The sequence below is a fragment of the Lepus europaeus genome, chromosome 10, assembly GCF_033115175.1.
Source record: "Lepus europaeus isolate LE1 chromosome 10, mLepTim1.pri, whole genome shotgun sequence".
NCBI lineage: Eukaryota > Metazoa > Chordata > Mammalia > Lagomorpha > Leporidae > Lepus > Lepus europaeus.
Window position 1 is genome coordinate 113,510,859 of NC_084836.1, and position 14,299 is coordinate 113,525,157.

A 14,299-nucleotide genomic window follows, 5' to 3' on the forward strand; every position below is an offset into this window, starting at 1 on the left:
GGTGCCCCTCCTCCCTCACTTCCAGGACAGAGACCACGTCCTGTCCTGCCCCAGGCCTGGCTCCAGGCTCACGGGAAGGCGCTAGAGCTTCACTTTTCTATGGGGGGGAAATTACATTTATTGTAAGTCTGTGTGTTTTCTACCTGTTTTACAAAAATGGTGCAGACTCGAGATTTTTGATTTGCTTTTAATCGACGCTGTCTGAGAGAATTTGCTTTTGCCTTTCTTCCCCTTTGACCTGTCCTGGAGGATTTTGTGCTCTGCTGCTACCTCTCCCCACCCCCACCCCTGCACCACCCCCTTTTAAACCTAGTGTCTCTTGGGTGACCAGAATCCGTCATCTTTTCTTCTGCCTTTAGAATGTGGGATATTTCCAGTACCTACTTTTTTGCTGAATCCAAAGATATATAAATAAAAAAATATATTTTATGAAGATCAAAACAATATAAAGGATACATGTTTCTTCCTTTAAAAAATAGAAGTTGCATTGTTAATATTCATGTTAAGGCCTCTTTTTAATTGCATCTGGATGACAAGGTGTAGATACCAAGGGAGACTTCTGCGTGGTCTGTCAGCCTTTCCCGTGTGCGGCGCGTCGGGAGGGTGCGGAGGGGAGCACCGCGCAAAGGGACTGGCTGATGCCCTAGATGCGCTCTGCCCCCGGGGCAGCTGCAGCTGGGAAAAACCCAGAGTGGGTCGCGCGTGACCTGTGTGGAGGGGTGTGTTCCCAGTAGGACATTCACGGGAGCGCGCCCTCCGGAGCCCGCTGCAGAGGGACCCAAGTTCTCAGCTGCAAGGCAAACTATTCGGTAATGAGCACGGTGTTCTCTCTCTTCCTTGTCTCTCTCCAATGTGTGGAAGTTTGAAGAAGCAAACGTCAGTCTGAGAGCAATATTCAGATTCTCAGGAATTGACTTAAGTACTAAGAATGAATTCAGTTTCAATCAAGTTTACATTAAGCACTGCTTTAAAAAATTGTTCTTTTACCCTTCAGAGATTCGAAACCACAAGAGATGGCTGACGAGATGGGGTGGGTGGTGAACTGTGACTGCTTTGCTGGCCGTTTTAGATGTCGCTGTAAATAAAGGGTTCTACTTAAAGTCGGAGCCTAAGAGCTTTTTGCCTTTTTTTTTTTTTTTTTTTTAAATCCCAGTTGGATTAAGGGTAAAAGAGAAGGTTAAGAAGGCCTATTGAAAATAACGGTAGCAACTTCTACAAAGTTAAAACAAAAACAAGGGAGCCTTTGAGCCAAGCCCAGCCTTGGCCATTTGTACAGTGAATGGTCGATGGGGTTCACTCGCACCCCACCCCCAGCTTCTGCAGGAAGCCTGGGCTGTCTGTGGCGCCGCAAGGCAGAGAGGGAACCGTTTTTCCAGAACGGGAGGACCTGGGACCCTCTCTATCTGTTGTGGAGCGCCGTCAGCGGGTGCTGGCTGACGCGCCTCGGACGCTAGCCGCTGCCTGCCGCACACACAGGTTGGCTAAGGGGGCAAACTGCTGGCAGCTGGAGTAACGTGAGGTGCCCTGTGAGGCTGCCTGCCGTCTGCTACGTTTTAGTCATTGATTTGCAACCACCTGCTCCCCCTTAACAATCCTGTAAACCTACCGCATCTCCTTGCAAAACAGGCGCTCACTGGTTGTAGCTTGGATTCTTTAACAAACACAGCAGAAAACTCCTGAGAATTAACAAAACAAGTGTTTCTTCATAGAACTGCTGGTCATCAGCCGGGGCTTTGAACATTGTATGACAATACTTAGCTACAAAAATCCTTTACAAAACGATCTCTAAAATGTGGGCCATACAGCAACTTCATTGCTTTTCAGTACCTGAAAAAACAGTTCGGGGACGGGGACGGGGGCGGGGGACGGGGTGTGGGCAGCAACAGAAACGGCCACAACGGCGAGGGTTTCTTTGACACTGGCCACAGGGCGTTTATTGGCGCGCCACTCTTGAACACGGGGGGTTCTCGCGGGTCAGTCCCCGAGCGGTCCCGTGTGGGTCACAGGGCGAGAGTCATGTATGTACAGGAAGGCAGCCGGCCAGGACGATCGTGCTCGGTCAGCGTCGCTGTCTTGTGCCACTGACTCATGGTCTCACTGTGCACTGTTCGCAGCATCTGCCAGCTGCCCCCGCCAATTTCTTAGTTCCTTCTTTGTGATGAATCAAAAGAATACGAGGATTTAAAACAGAGTTGTTTTCCCCCTATGATTAAAAAAAAAAAATTCCAGTGACTTTCACCCTTGGGGGAAATTTCCAAGAAAATCTCTGTTCTTCCCCTCGCGAGCCTCTCGGAGGGTTAGTGGTGACTTCCGATCCGAAACGCATTCTGTGCGGCTGGCGAGGCGTGATCCACAGCAGAAGCAGGGGCGCAGGTGGGCTTCCTGAAGCTCTGCTCCCGCCGGTCATCCTCCGGAGGTCGCCGCGGTCCCCGAAAGCAGGCTGTGCCTCGGGCTGCCCGGCCCACAGCACAGGCTTCTGGAAGTCACGCACGGTCTCTCCCCACCGGGGCACTCAGGCGGGGCCTCTGGGTTTCGCAGGTCCCTCGCTGTTGCGTCTTAGCCTTCCCAGCCTTCCCACAGCTGCCCCCTGTGCAACAAAACATGCCAGTCTTAGCGGGATGGGGCTCGGTCCCACAGCCAGGGAAGCGGCTGCTGGCATCTGGTTCTAGGGCCCTGGGAGAGGCTGGCAGAGGTGGTGGTTAAAGATCTGGGCAGAACAGGGGCCCAGGGGACGGAAACGTGAGCGAGGCACCAGAGGAATGCCTGGGAAAGCCACGCAGCTACAAATGCATTCCCAGTGGTCCCACGGCACGGCTTACCCAGGGGTTGTTCTGCTCACGTGGCTATGTCAGCTTTGTTGCCAATGTTAATGCATTTTCTCTCCTACCTGCATTTTTTACTTTCTCAGTGAATTTAGAAGGTCTGGTGAGTTGTATCTCCTTCCTGCAGGGACCCTACCAGCTGCTGGGATCAGAGGTGACCAGGTGACCCTGATGGCCACGGAGCCCCTGCTGGCCGCCAGTGGCACTGCAGTGGGGGTGTAGGTCCGGCCTCTTGGGAGCGTTTAATGAGGCTGCTGTAGTGCTAAGGATGTGGACCAGCGAGCCCTTGGTCAGACACAGCCTCCCAAGATGTTGGCCACTGAAAAGCTGCTCCAGCTCTTATGTAACAGCTCGAGCTCAGCGGTAGTGGTCACTGAAAACACGGAATCTATTTCACGTGTGTTATCTTCCAGGCCGGCCTCACTGCTCCCCTCGGTGTGGGCACAGCATCGGTAACGAGAAGCGGCCTGCACCCGGGAAGGCCTTGGCAGAGCGAAGCCAGGCAGCCCCCCAGCCCTGCTTGAAACAGCCCCTGGACTCACAGCGACTTGGACGACGGTCTCTTCATCTCTGGCCACTTGCGACGCTGGAACTGCCTGTGTTTCAAGTGTCAGGAGGAAAATGAACGTTAAGCACCACCGAGAAAGTCATCCCCAAAGAACCACACAGAGAAGGCATCTTGGTGACCCCCATCCCTGGTGGGGCCTCCCTGGGGCATGAGTACCTGTACCGTTCATAGCTGCCGCCATCTTTGAGTCCTAAACGCGGGACAAATGAACAAAATAGGAACAGAGTTTAGGGCAGACATGGGATAAGCAGGACAAACCATAACCATTCAGTAAACGAACCCCCCCCCCCCCCCCCGAAAGCCCCGGATCCTGTGACCCTGGCGGCGGCCCCGTTCGGAGGGCAGTGATGGGACTGCGAGGCCTCCCCGTAGATCGTCGTGGGCCAGTGTGGCTGGGTCAGGTCCAGGCCCCTGAGCCCCTCGTTCGGCACGGACCTCTGTCCTGGCGGGGCAGCCACACCGGCACAAACGTCTGTGCTATGGAGTGTGGCAGGCAGTTGGGAGACCCCGGTTCTGGACCCTCGGGAAGGCTTCCTGAGGATTGTGGGGGGTCAAGTACACAGGCTTTGGAGTCTGCCAGCCGGGTTCACCGTCCTTGTCCACTAAGTGAAGGTCATGGTGATCTCAGAGGGCTGCCGGGGGGTGGGGGGTGGGGGTGGGGGTTCAGTGACGGCACACACAGCGCTCAGCACTGGGGTAGCGAATTCATGCCTCTGGTCACAGCAGGGGCACTGGGCGGGGGAAGTTAGGGAGGCACTGCTCGCACAGGCGGCCGCGTCTGGTGTCAGCACAGGGGCTGGCCCCTCTCTCCCCAGCCGACTGCGCCACCCAGACCTCCCCACCCAGGCCACCCAGGGCCTCCCCAGACCACCCCCAGTACTTCACCGAGGCTGGTAAGAACAACTTCCTGCTTTGTTTGTGTGCTTAAAATACCCCAGGTGGCATCCTGAACTCGGGGTTTTGCCCTGTCTCCTAAACCCAGGTGTCAACCGTGCCTCCCCGCCCCGCAACACCCTCTCCCGGGGCAGTGGTGCCCCCGTCACTGTGTCCTCCCTCCAGTCCTGTCCTCGGACCCGCCCTGGCTTCCTGATGGACCTGGAATGCAGCCTCCAGGGCCCCTCCAGGACGCCCCCTCCCCTGAGCCGGCCCCACCCCCTCACACTCTGACGTCCGGGGATGCCAGACCCTGCATTTGGAGGCGCCTGCTGCCTGCTCTTCAGAACTGGGCTGGGCCGTCACTTCCTGGAGGCCCCGGCCCCGACCCCCTCCACCCAGCGGCGCCCTCCCGACATCACTCCGGTCCCAGGGAGGCCGAAGTGTCCCGGTGGAGCATGTGCTCCACGCGAGTCCTGGGAGTGCGGGTGCTGCTGGCGCCGCTCTGCCCTCGGTAGCCAGTGTGTGCCGGGCTGGTGCGGGCAGTGCGTGTTGGTTGAACGAGTAAGCGACCGGACCACAGGAAGAGGAGGAACTGAGTGGGGATTCCGGGTTTCCTGTGGAGGCGTCCCCGAGCAGCCAACTCTTTGGAAGTCTGCTGCGTGCCCCGGGCGGGGGCCTCCCTCACCTGGGGGGGCAGCCCCGCCTCCTCGGGGCCCCCACTCACCCAGGTCCATGTTCCGGGTCCGGGGGTTGCACTGCTTGTGCCCCTTGCAGCTCCTCAGCTCCATGAGCTGCACGTGCAGCTGGTTGAGGACGTCCCTGTCCAGGGTGTTCACCGCGTTCATCAGCTGATAGGGAAGAGGTCGGAGGTCAACAAAATGAGTGCAAGGACCCCTCCCCCCCAGCAGGGCTCCTGGCGGGCTGGGAGAAGGTGACATCTCGGCTTCTAGACCCACCCGGTCCTCTCCTTGGGGGTGGAAATTCACGAGACAGCACCGGTGCCGGGTGCAGGTCTAGCCTCCCCTGCGACGCCGGCGTGCCCGGAGCACTGCTCTGCTTCCGATCCGGCTCCCTGCTAATGCACCTGGGAAGGCGGCAGCAGGTGGCCCGAGTGCTGGGCCCCTGCCACCCACGTGGGAGACCCGGATGGTGCTTCAGCTTCCTGGCTTCAGCCTGCCCCAGCCCCAGCATTGCAGCCATTTGGGGAGTGAAACGGTGAACGGAAGATCTAACTCTGCCTCTCGAATAAGTGAATAACCTCTTCAAAACCAGACAAGCCCCCTCTGTGTACTTCACGTGGAACTTCCAGGGCCCTGGCCAGGAAACTTCCGAAGCTTGGAAACGAGCCCTCCCGAGCCCCGGCTCTGTCAGCAGCCTTTCCCTGCAGTCCCTCTGCTCCCCGGGAGCCGAGAGCAGCCATTTAGCGAAAGGACCGGTGAGCGGCCCGGGCCTTGGCCAGGCGGGAGCTCCCGGCGAGCGACGGGCCTACCTCTGCCACCCATTTCGGTAGGACGGGGTGACCCCGCGTAGGAAGGCAGGCAGCCTGTGTGGCAACCAAAGCACGGGAGACCCTGACATTAAAAAGCACATTTCCTGGAAAACAGCTTTCAGGCTTGGGGCTGGCGTGGCACACAGCAGCTCAGGCTGCCCCTCGTGCCTGGGAAGGCAATGGGTGATGACACAAGGGATTGGGCCCCTGCTGCCCACGTGGGAGACCTGGACCTGGCTGCTGGACCATGTGGGAAGTGAACTAGCAGATGGAAGATGTCTTCTCTCTCCAGCTCTTGACATTCTGCATTTATTATTTTATTTTTTTAAAGATTATTTATTTGAAAGTCAGAGTTACACAGAGAGAGGAGGAGAGGGAGAGAGAGAGGTCTTCCATCCATTGGTTCACTCCCTAATTGACCGCAACAGCTGCAGCTGTGCCGATCTGAAGCCAGGAGCTTCTTCCAGGTCTCCCATGCAGGTGCAGGGGCCCAAGGACTTGGGCCACCCTCTTCTGCTTTTCCAGGCCATAGCAGAGAGCTGGATGGGAAATGGAGCAGCTGGGACTTGAACCGGCGCCCATATGGGATGCCAACAGTGCAGCCTTACCTGACATGCTACAGCGCCAGCCCAACATTCTGCCTTTAAATACATAAACCAATCTGTTTTCTTTACAAGTTGAAGACTGGACAGTTCCAAGGCCACAGCTGGAACTTGTGGTAACTGCCCCTCCCACGTCCCCTGCCTCAATGGCTCACACCTGGACTTCTCGGGGGCTTCCTCACTCTGCTCGCCTTGGGGACCCAGTGGGTCTTGAAGAGTCTGCCGTCGCTGAGCTGGGTGGGGGCCCTGCCCGGTGCTGCCCGCGTTCCCTGCCCTCCGGTTGTACTTAGCCGGGGCTGTGCGCACCTGGTAGGGGTCTGTGTTGAGGTCAAAGTACTCGAGGAAGCCGGTGGCGAATTCACAGAAGAGGAAGTTGTGGGTCTCGTTGATGGTCCTCATGCACCAGTACGTGTTGTTGTTGGCGCTGGTGCAGGCACAGAAGGGCCCCACTGCCGAGGGGAAACAGGAGTCTGGCTGCCGCCCATGGCGCCAGGAGCGGCCCCGGGCCGGAGGCCGAGCGCGGGGCGGGCACCCGGGGCAGCGGCCTCCGAGAGACCCGCGGGTCTGCTAAGGCCCTCCCACGCTGGGGCGGCCCCTGCTCACGCGTCCAGAGCGGGGCCGTCTGCCAGTGCTGGTTGTCGTGCGTGAAGCACGTGAGGCCGGGCATGCTGCACGTGTCGTTGTTCTGCAGCCGCTTCAGCAGCTTGCGTAGCTTCTTCTTCCGCTTCTGCTCCCGCAGCAGCCACACCTTGTCCTCCTGCAGGCCCTTCCTGCGGCACGCGGGGGCCACGGTGAGGCCTCGGCAGTCCGGCCCTCCCCGAGGGCCGCTCACTGCTGCTCAAGGCCGAGATGGCTCTCCTGGGTGCCCGTGGCCTGCCTTAGCCCCCGAGGGGAGACGTGGGGGCTCCCGGACCCTGCTCTCGCCCATCCCCTCCCTTCCCGAGTCTGGTGCGGTGCTGCCCCAGCACCTTGCCACAAGGGGGCGCCCAAGACCGGCCCAGGGTCTCGGTCCACAGCGGAGTCTCCCGGCGGCTCTCACCTGAAAGGGTGCAGGCTGGAGCCTGTGTGCTTGAGGCGGCCACTGTGCTGGCTGTGGAAACTGGAACAGACCCCAGCCCAGGTCTCAGCCCCTGCAGGGCCAGCGTGGCTCCTGGGGCCCAGGCTGCTGCCCCACTCGGTCCCACCCCCTGCCTCTCTCCCCTCCCCTCCCCCCCCGGGTGGCAGTGTGTGTGTGCCACACTCCCCAGGACAGCCACCTCTGCCAAGTTCAAGCCAGGGGGCCCTGGGAAAGACCTCAGGCCAGGGGAGGTGTGGCTCAGGCCAGGGGAGGTGTGGCTCGGGGCGGCCCCTCCACCCGCCCGCCCCATGCGTGCCGAGGGTGAAGCTGGGACTGCAGTTATGCTGTGTGGTCCAGGAGCCACGGCCACACGTGGCTACGCCAGTGTGGGAGAACAGAAACTTCTAGCACCTCCCCCGTGCACGCAGCACAGAAAGCAGCCCAGTCCCATCGACTCGGGTTCTGCTGGGCAGAGCCGTCTAGAGTTGAGTCCTTTGGGGACCTCGGGGTCACGTGGACAGTTCTCGAAAGGGCGGTCGGGCAGGCGCTGGGAGCCGGCTACACAGCCCGCACCCGTCTCCCGTGGGCACCGCGGCAATCCAGGCGCTGGCCTGGCTGCCTGGGGGCGGCCCTGTGGGCCCAGCTGGCTAAGGGGTCGGAGTATTACCGTCCGTTACCCTGGGTGGAGAAGACTGGGCGGAAAAATAACACCAGGGGGCGCCTGTCCCCAGGGGCCGTCTTGCGGGACAGCCGGGGCGTGCGGGGGCCTGCGACCCCTCACCTGAGTTTCTGGCAGTCACATTCCTCTGGCCGCTTCTTTTTCAGGTGGCCTCGGACCTCCCGGAGGTTCTTAATCTTGTTCTGCAGGGTTTCGATCTGAGGGAGGGAGGGGAGGTGGCCTTAGAACCCTACCAGGCAGGCACAGCCCGGTGCTGGCTCCGGGCCCCAGGCCCCCGGCTCAGCAGTGGCAGCAGCAGCCTGCATTCCCCAGCCCTGGGGTGCACCTGCCATCGTGGGCGCCAAGGCCACTGCCATGGCTGCTCCTGCCGAACGAAGCCCCCTCCCCTCCAGCCAGGCTCCGGCGAAGGAACGGGGGTGTTCTTCCTGGCCCACCGAGGGATCCAGTGCCCCCGCCAGGCTTGCACAAAGGACAAGCCACAGCACAGTCATCTCGCCAGGCTGCCGGGGCGCTGGCATTCAGGGGCCGCCCTCAGGTTGAGGGTTCTGTAGGGGTCTCCCCACCCTGCCTCGCTCACCTCGTGGTCAATGTGCAGCTTGTGGTCTTTCCACGCCTGCAGGGACCTGTACAGGTCCAGGTCACACTGGACTGTGTCATTCTCTAGGATGTAGCACCTGCTCCAGAGAGGGGACAAGTGTGGCGTCCAGGGGCCCAAGAGGTGCGGGTAGCCCGTGCCAATATCCGCTGTGCCCCCCTCGCCCCCGGCCTCTGCCTGGACACTCACCGATGTGTCACTTTAATGGGGTTGGGGGCTGAGTAGTCTGGGAGGCCTCCCGTGCCACTGAAGTCCCCAGCGTCCTTGTCATCGTGCTCCTCGGGGGCCCCTGGCCAGTGCCTCTTGGTAAAGTTGCGGGGCTGGGAGGCGCTCGCCGGGCCCAGGTGGTACACCTTGCCGCCCACGACGACGGGCACGGAGCGGATGGAGCGACTGCGTACGTAGCTGGCCTTGTACTCTGGGGGGGGCAGAGGGGAGCCGGGTTGGGGGGGGGGCTGGTCTCCCCAGGCAGGCCCTCAGCCACAGGCTCAGGGTCATCTGAGAATCAAGGACCAGCCGGGGCGTGATCCTGTGTGTCGGCCCAGCAGCTAGGGTGCCCGCATCTCACGTCCAAGGGCCTGGGTTCAAATCCAGGGTCCAGGTTCTTGCTAGTGTGCACCGTGGGAGGCAGCAGCTGGTGGCTCCAGAGGTTGGGCCGCTGCTACCCACAGGGTCACCTGACCTGGGTCCCAGCTCCCGCCTCTGCCCCTCTGGCTCTCATGAGCATTGGGGAGTGAACTGGCGATGGAAGACCTCTCTCTCTCAACTCTGCCTGTCAAATAAATAAGGAAATCTCTTAAAAAATATTTGCTCAAGTCGCTGGGTTTTTTAAAGGGGCGGTGGTGGGGCTGGTCACGTAGGCCCCTGGGTCTGCAGCTCCTGAGAAGAACGGGGCAGCCGTCCAGGGGCCCAGGGCCATGCAGGGTCCGGACGGGCAGAGGCCCGCACGGGGGCTGGGTCTGCCCCTCCTCCCTGCTGTACACCTCTGCCACCTTCCCCTTGAAGCCCATACCGCCCATTACCTGCCCAGGCTTCTGCTGGGTCCCAGATGACCACTAGAGGGCGACCGAGGAGGACGGCCTGAGGCTGGCAGAGGTGCACCCTTGCCCAGGCGAAGCGGGGCAGGTGCCCGGCCTCCAGGGCCCAGGGCCCCCAGAGGGCCCAGCCTTCTCCTTGGCCCCCTCTCCTGTGCTCCTCCGGCTCCTCTGCTCTCACTCGGTGCAGGGATTGGCTGCTTCACCTCTTCCCACCCTGCCGACCCCCAGGGTCCCCAGCTGACGGCTGCCGCCTGTGTGGGCAGACACGGTTCCTGAGGAACCCGTGGTGCAGTGGAGACAGAGCCCCCCACCCACACAGCCGTGACCTCCTAGGCCCTGGACGGAGCTCTGCCCGCCCCACCGTGCCCCTTGCCTGGCCCACAGCCACGATCCTGGCTCTGCCCCACCAAGGGTTTCCCAGCTCCTAGAAGCCACAAATGGGGCACGGGGGGGGGGGGCAGGACTCACACCCAGCGGCCAGCAGACTGGGTGCGAAGCCCGACCGTGTGAGTGCGGGCAGTCGGGGTCAGTTCCGACAGCTGTGTTCCCGTGAGACAGGGCTCAGGCCTAAGACAAACGGGCTACTGCTCAGCGCCGGGCGGAGGAGCCGGCGGCAGCCAGTGCTGCCGGGGCCAGGGACTTGGCAGTCGGGACATCCTCGCCCAAGGTGACCGCCTGTGTGTCTGACCATCTGCGTGTCCCCACAGGAAGTGACACCTGCTGGCAATTTGCCTCCATCCCGTCTCGTCCATGAGCCCAAGTCAGCGTCTGTCTCGTTCACCTGGGGGGGGGGGGGGAGGCTCGGCATCTGGCACACAGTAGGGCTCCAGGAGGTGTTGGGAGAATAAAGACCATGAACCCCCAGGGTGCACACGGCCTCTGTCCCGGGCCGCCTGGCTTCCCCACACCACTGCAGGGCCCCGGGGGTCAGGGCGGCCAGGGCGTGAGAGGCTGCCCTCCAGGGCCCCTTGACCCTGCGCTGCTGACGCCAGGGGCTGTCCTGTGCCTCGCGTGACCCGGCAGCACCCCCATCACACACAACCATGCTGCTGCCAAGCACCCTGGGGTGGGCTCCCCCGCTGGGCTGAGCAGGAGGGAGACAGGGAGCATCTTGGGCTGGAGCCCCTGGGTGGGGCTCCTCACAGGCCTGGTGGCTCCTGCCCTGCTCACAGGGCTGGGGCTGGGGTGTAGCAGGTTAAGAATCTGCCTGTGGCGCCAGTTCAAGTCCTGGCTGCTCCTCCTCCAATCCAGCTCTCTGCTATGGCCTGGGAAAGCAGTAGAAGATGGCCCAAGTCCTTGGGCCCTTGCACCCGCGTGGGAGACCTGGAAGAAGCTCCTGGCTTCAGATGGGCGCAGCTCTGGGCATTGTGGCCAGTGGACAGAAGACCTCTCTCTAACTCCCCCCAAACCAGCAGGGTTTCCTGTTTTTGACCTCAGCTGGGTACGTGTGCAATTGAGGGACGGCCAAAGGGCTGAGTGTGCAGCGTGGGGCTGCGCGTGACCTTGGGCATTCGCTGGCTTTGCAGACACGGAGTCCCGGGAACAGATGGGCCACAGCCGCACACCCTGCCGGTACCGCCTTCATGTCTCACCCAGAACCCGACCACCTCCTCCACGTCACGGCCACGCCCACAATACGCGGCTCCTCCCCACTCACCTCCTGCCCACACCCTGGTCCCTGCCAGCCCCCGTCAGGACCAGCTCTGAACACACACACCTGACTCTCGTCTTGAGCCGAACGCCCACCACGCTCCCCCACACAGGTGACCCCGCTGCTCCTCCTGCGCCCCACGCCATCTGAGGCCCCTGTGTCCTTTCCACTGGGCGGAGGTGAGGGGTCTGGCTGCGTCCCCAGCTCCTAGGACGCTGCGTGCCCCGGGGCAGCCTTCGGTCCCCCCCCAGGGCCGCCACACTTACTCTTCTTGAAGAGCCTCCTGCGGCGGCTGGCCAGGCTGAGCTTGTAGTCGCGGGCGCCGTCGCAGGTGCAGGCCTCGCCGCCCCGCGCGTAGTACTTGGGCACGAGGTTGGAGACGGCCCCGCCGGCGCCGCCGCCGAACCGCACCGGGCCCTTGCACTTGTGCAGCTTCAGCTTCCCCGTGGCGTCCTCCACGCACTGCCACTTCTGCGGGACACGGCACCCTCAGCTCCCCCGCACCGCCTGGCCCAGGCGCGCGCCCTCCCCACGCACGGCCACTTCTGCGGGACACGGCACCCTCAGCTCCCCCGCACCGCCTGGCCCAGGCGCGCGCCCTCCCCACGCACGGCCACTTCTGCGGGACACGGCACGCTCAGCTCCCCCGCACCGCCTGGCCCAGGTGCGCGCCCTCCCCACGCACGGCCACTTCTGCGGGACACGGCACGCTCAGCTCCCCCGCACCGCCTGGCCCAGGTGCGCGCCCTCCCCACGCACGGCCACTTCTGCGGGACACGGCACGCTCAGCTCCCCCGCACCGCCTGGCCCAGGTGCGCGCCCTCCCCACGCACGGCCACTTCTGCGGGACACGGCACGCTCAGCTCCCCCGCACCGCCTGGCCCAGGCGCCCGCCCTCCCCACGCACGGCCACTTCTGTGGGACACGGCACCCTCAGCTCTCCCGCACCGCCTGGCCCAGGCACGCACCCTCCCCACCGTCCCTCTGCCTGCCCCAGTGGGAGCCACCATCACCCCAGCGAGACCCCAGCAGCCCCCGGCCTGCTTCCATCTGCCCCAGGAATCCTCACACACACAGCAGCTGGGGGGACTTTCCCAGGGTGAGCTGGATCACGTCACCCCTGCTTACTGCCCTCCAGCACCTCCCGCCACCCTCCACAGCAGCCCTGAGCTTCCGGTCCCCATCTTGGGGTCCTGCACAGCCCCTGCCTGCTCCCTGGGCCACGTCTCCTGCCCTCGCTCGTCCTCAGCCCTGTAATCTCTCTCCCCATAGCCCAAGCACGCGCTGCCTCAGGACCCTTGCACTGTCTCTTCTGTCTGCAGGACCTTCTGCTCCAGCTCTGCCTGCAGCTGGAGGCCTCTCACCTCTCAGGTCTCTGCTTCAGTGTCACCTCTTCCAGGGGGCCTTCCCTGACCACCTTGTCTAAACCCCCCTCCCCACCTTACCAGGCCCAGATAAACAGGTGTAGTGGAGATGCACACACACCTTCAACTCAAGGCCCTGGGTCAGCAGGATAACAGGAGCTGTGCTGGACTCGCTCCTGTATCGACCCCGTGCTCGGCCCGGCTGCACCCCTCAGGCAGGCTCCTGTCCCCTCCTGTACACCTGCTCCAGCCACGGGGGCCTGCTGTGCGCCCTGTTCCCTTGTGCTGCCCAGCGCTGCCATGGGAGCCCCAGGGAGGGGGCCCTGACTCATCGCCTACAGCTCAGGCCACCCTGCGGGGCAGCCACTATCCCAGGCCACACCGCAGGGAGCAGGCGCTGGTCAGCCGGGTTCCCGGCTCGTCCAGAGCCCCTTGCGGCCAGTGCTTTGGCACCGGGAGTTTGGCGCAGGCCAGCTGAGCCTCGCTGTCTGTCTGTCCTGCTTTGCGCAGCGGCTCCCCCGCACCCACGGCCCCGCCCTCATTACAAGGCACTGCCCCTCCCACCAGCCTTGTCCGGGAGCCCCCTGCCTGCAAAAGTGACCACAAGGACGACAAGACCGGGGACCTCTGCCGTGGCTGCTGGGCCTCCTGGGCAGGACGGGCGCTGGAGTCCAGCAGGCGAGGGCCACACCGCGGGGGCCCCGGGCAAGCCCCGGGCAGGGCATGGAGGGGCAGCGCCGAGCCTCACCTGCCCCAGCTGCTCGCACGCCGTCTGGTACTCGGCCCGCTGGCACAGGTCCTGCACGCGCTGGTACCTGGGCAGGAAGTTCTGCTCCTGGGCGTCCACCTTGTCACTGTCCCGCTTGTGCAGCAGCTTGCTGTGGGGCAGGAGCAGGAGGCAGGGGCTGGCCTGGGAGCCCCGGGGCCGTGCACCTGCCCGTGGGCACCCAGCGCCGGTTCATCCTCGCCGTGGCAGTGGCGGCGGCAGGGTGGGGGCAGCAGGTGCAGCCCGACCACAGCTCTGGCTCTCAAGCAACTTGAGAGACTGCAGTTCCAGAGGGCCCTCCCCCAGGGCACGCAGCGGCTGTAAGTTAGAAACCAGCCTGGACAAACCACGTGGCCTCCAGACACGGACTCCATCCCCCACACAGGGACGGCGCTTGGGCTTCCCTCCCGGCTGGGGCTCAGGACGCAGCGGCCTCGTCCTTGCCGACACCCCGGAAATGGGGGCACCACGGGCCCGGCACTCACCCCCTCTCCACCAGGAAGGAGTCCCGCCAGACCCTCATCTTTTTCTTCAAGTGGAACCTGGGAAAAAGCCCACGGGCAGCTTCTTAGCCCCGTGGGGGCCTGCACGCCGCCCACCCCCTTCCTCGAGGAGGCACTGGACTCCCACGCAGCTCCAAGTGGCTGTGCCCGTGGTCTCTGCGCCTGCAGCAAGGCCACGGGGCCCCTGCGAGTCCCCACCACGTGTGTGGCTGTCTGGACTTCCGGTCACTGGCCCTGCACTCCAGGGGCCCTCTCCCCTTGACCCCTGCCCTGTGCCCTTCACGCAGGGC

General features: G+C 63.0%; 1 protein-coding gene across 2 annotated transcripts in view; it reads right to left on the reverse strand.

Annotated features, from left to right (window-relative positions):
* Positions 1-1,524: 1,524 nt before the first annotated feature.
* Positions 1,525-14,299, reverse strand: part of SULF2 (sulfatase 2) — a 64,627-nt gene continuing 51,852 nt past the window's right edge. Inside the window, exons 8-20 of one of the 2 annotated variants that reach the window (XM_062204323.1) lie at positions 13,992-14,048; positions 13,489-13,618; positions 11,643-11,847; positions 8,878-9,106; positions 8,671-8,767; positions 8,196-8,290; positions 7,397-7,456; positions 6,961-7,127; positions 6,664-6,806; positions 4,991-5,114; positions 3,553-3,580; positions 3,365-3,418; positions 1,525-2,587 (exon numbers count right to left, since the gene is read on the reverse strand). In XM_062204323.1, coding sequence (XP_062060307.1) covers positions 2,557-2,587; positions 3,365-3,418; positions 3,553-3,580; positions 4,991-5,114; positions 6,664-6,806; positions 6,961-7,127; positions 7,397-7,456; positions 8,196-8,290; positions 8,671-8,767; positions 8,878-9,106; positions 11,643-11,847; positions 13,489-13,618; positions 13,992-14,048 — 1,420 coding nt within the window. In that variant the 3' untranslated portion in view covers positions 1,525-2,556. Of the gene's footprint in view, positions 2,588-3,364; positions 3,419-3,546; positions 3,581-4,990; positions 5,115-6,663; positions 6,807-6,960; positions 7,128-7,396; positions 7,457-8,195; positions 8,291-8,670; positions 8,768-8,877; positions 9,107-11,642; positions 11,848-13,488; positions 13,619-13,991; positions 14,049-14,299 lie in introns of both variants that reach the window. The other variant, XM_062204322.1, reaches the window with a different exon arrangement.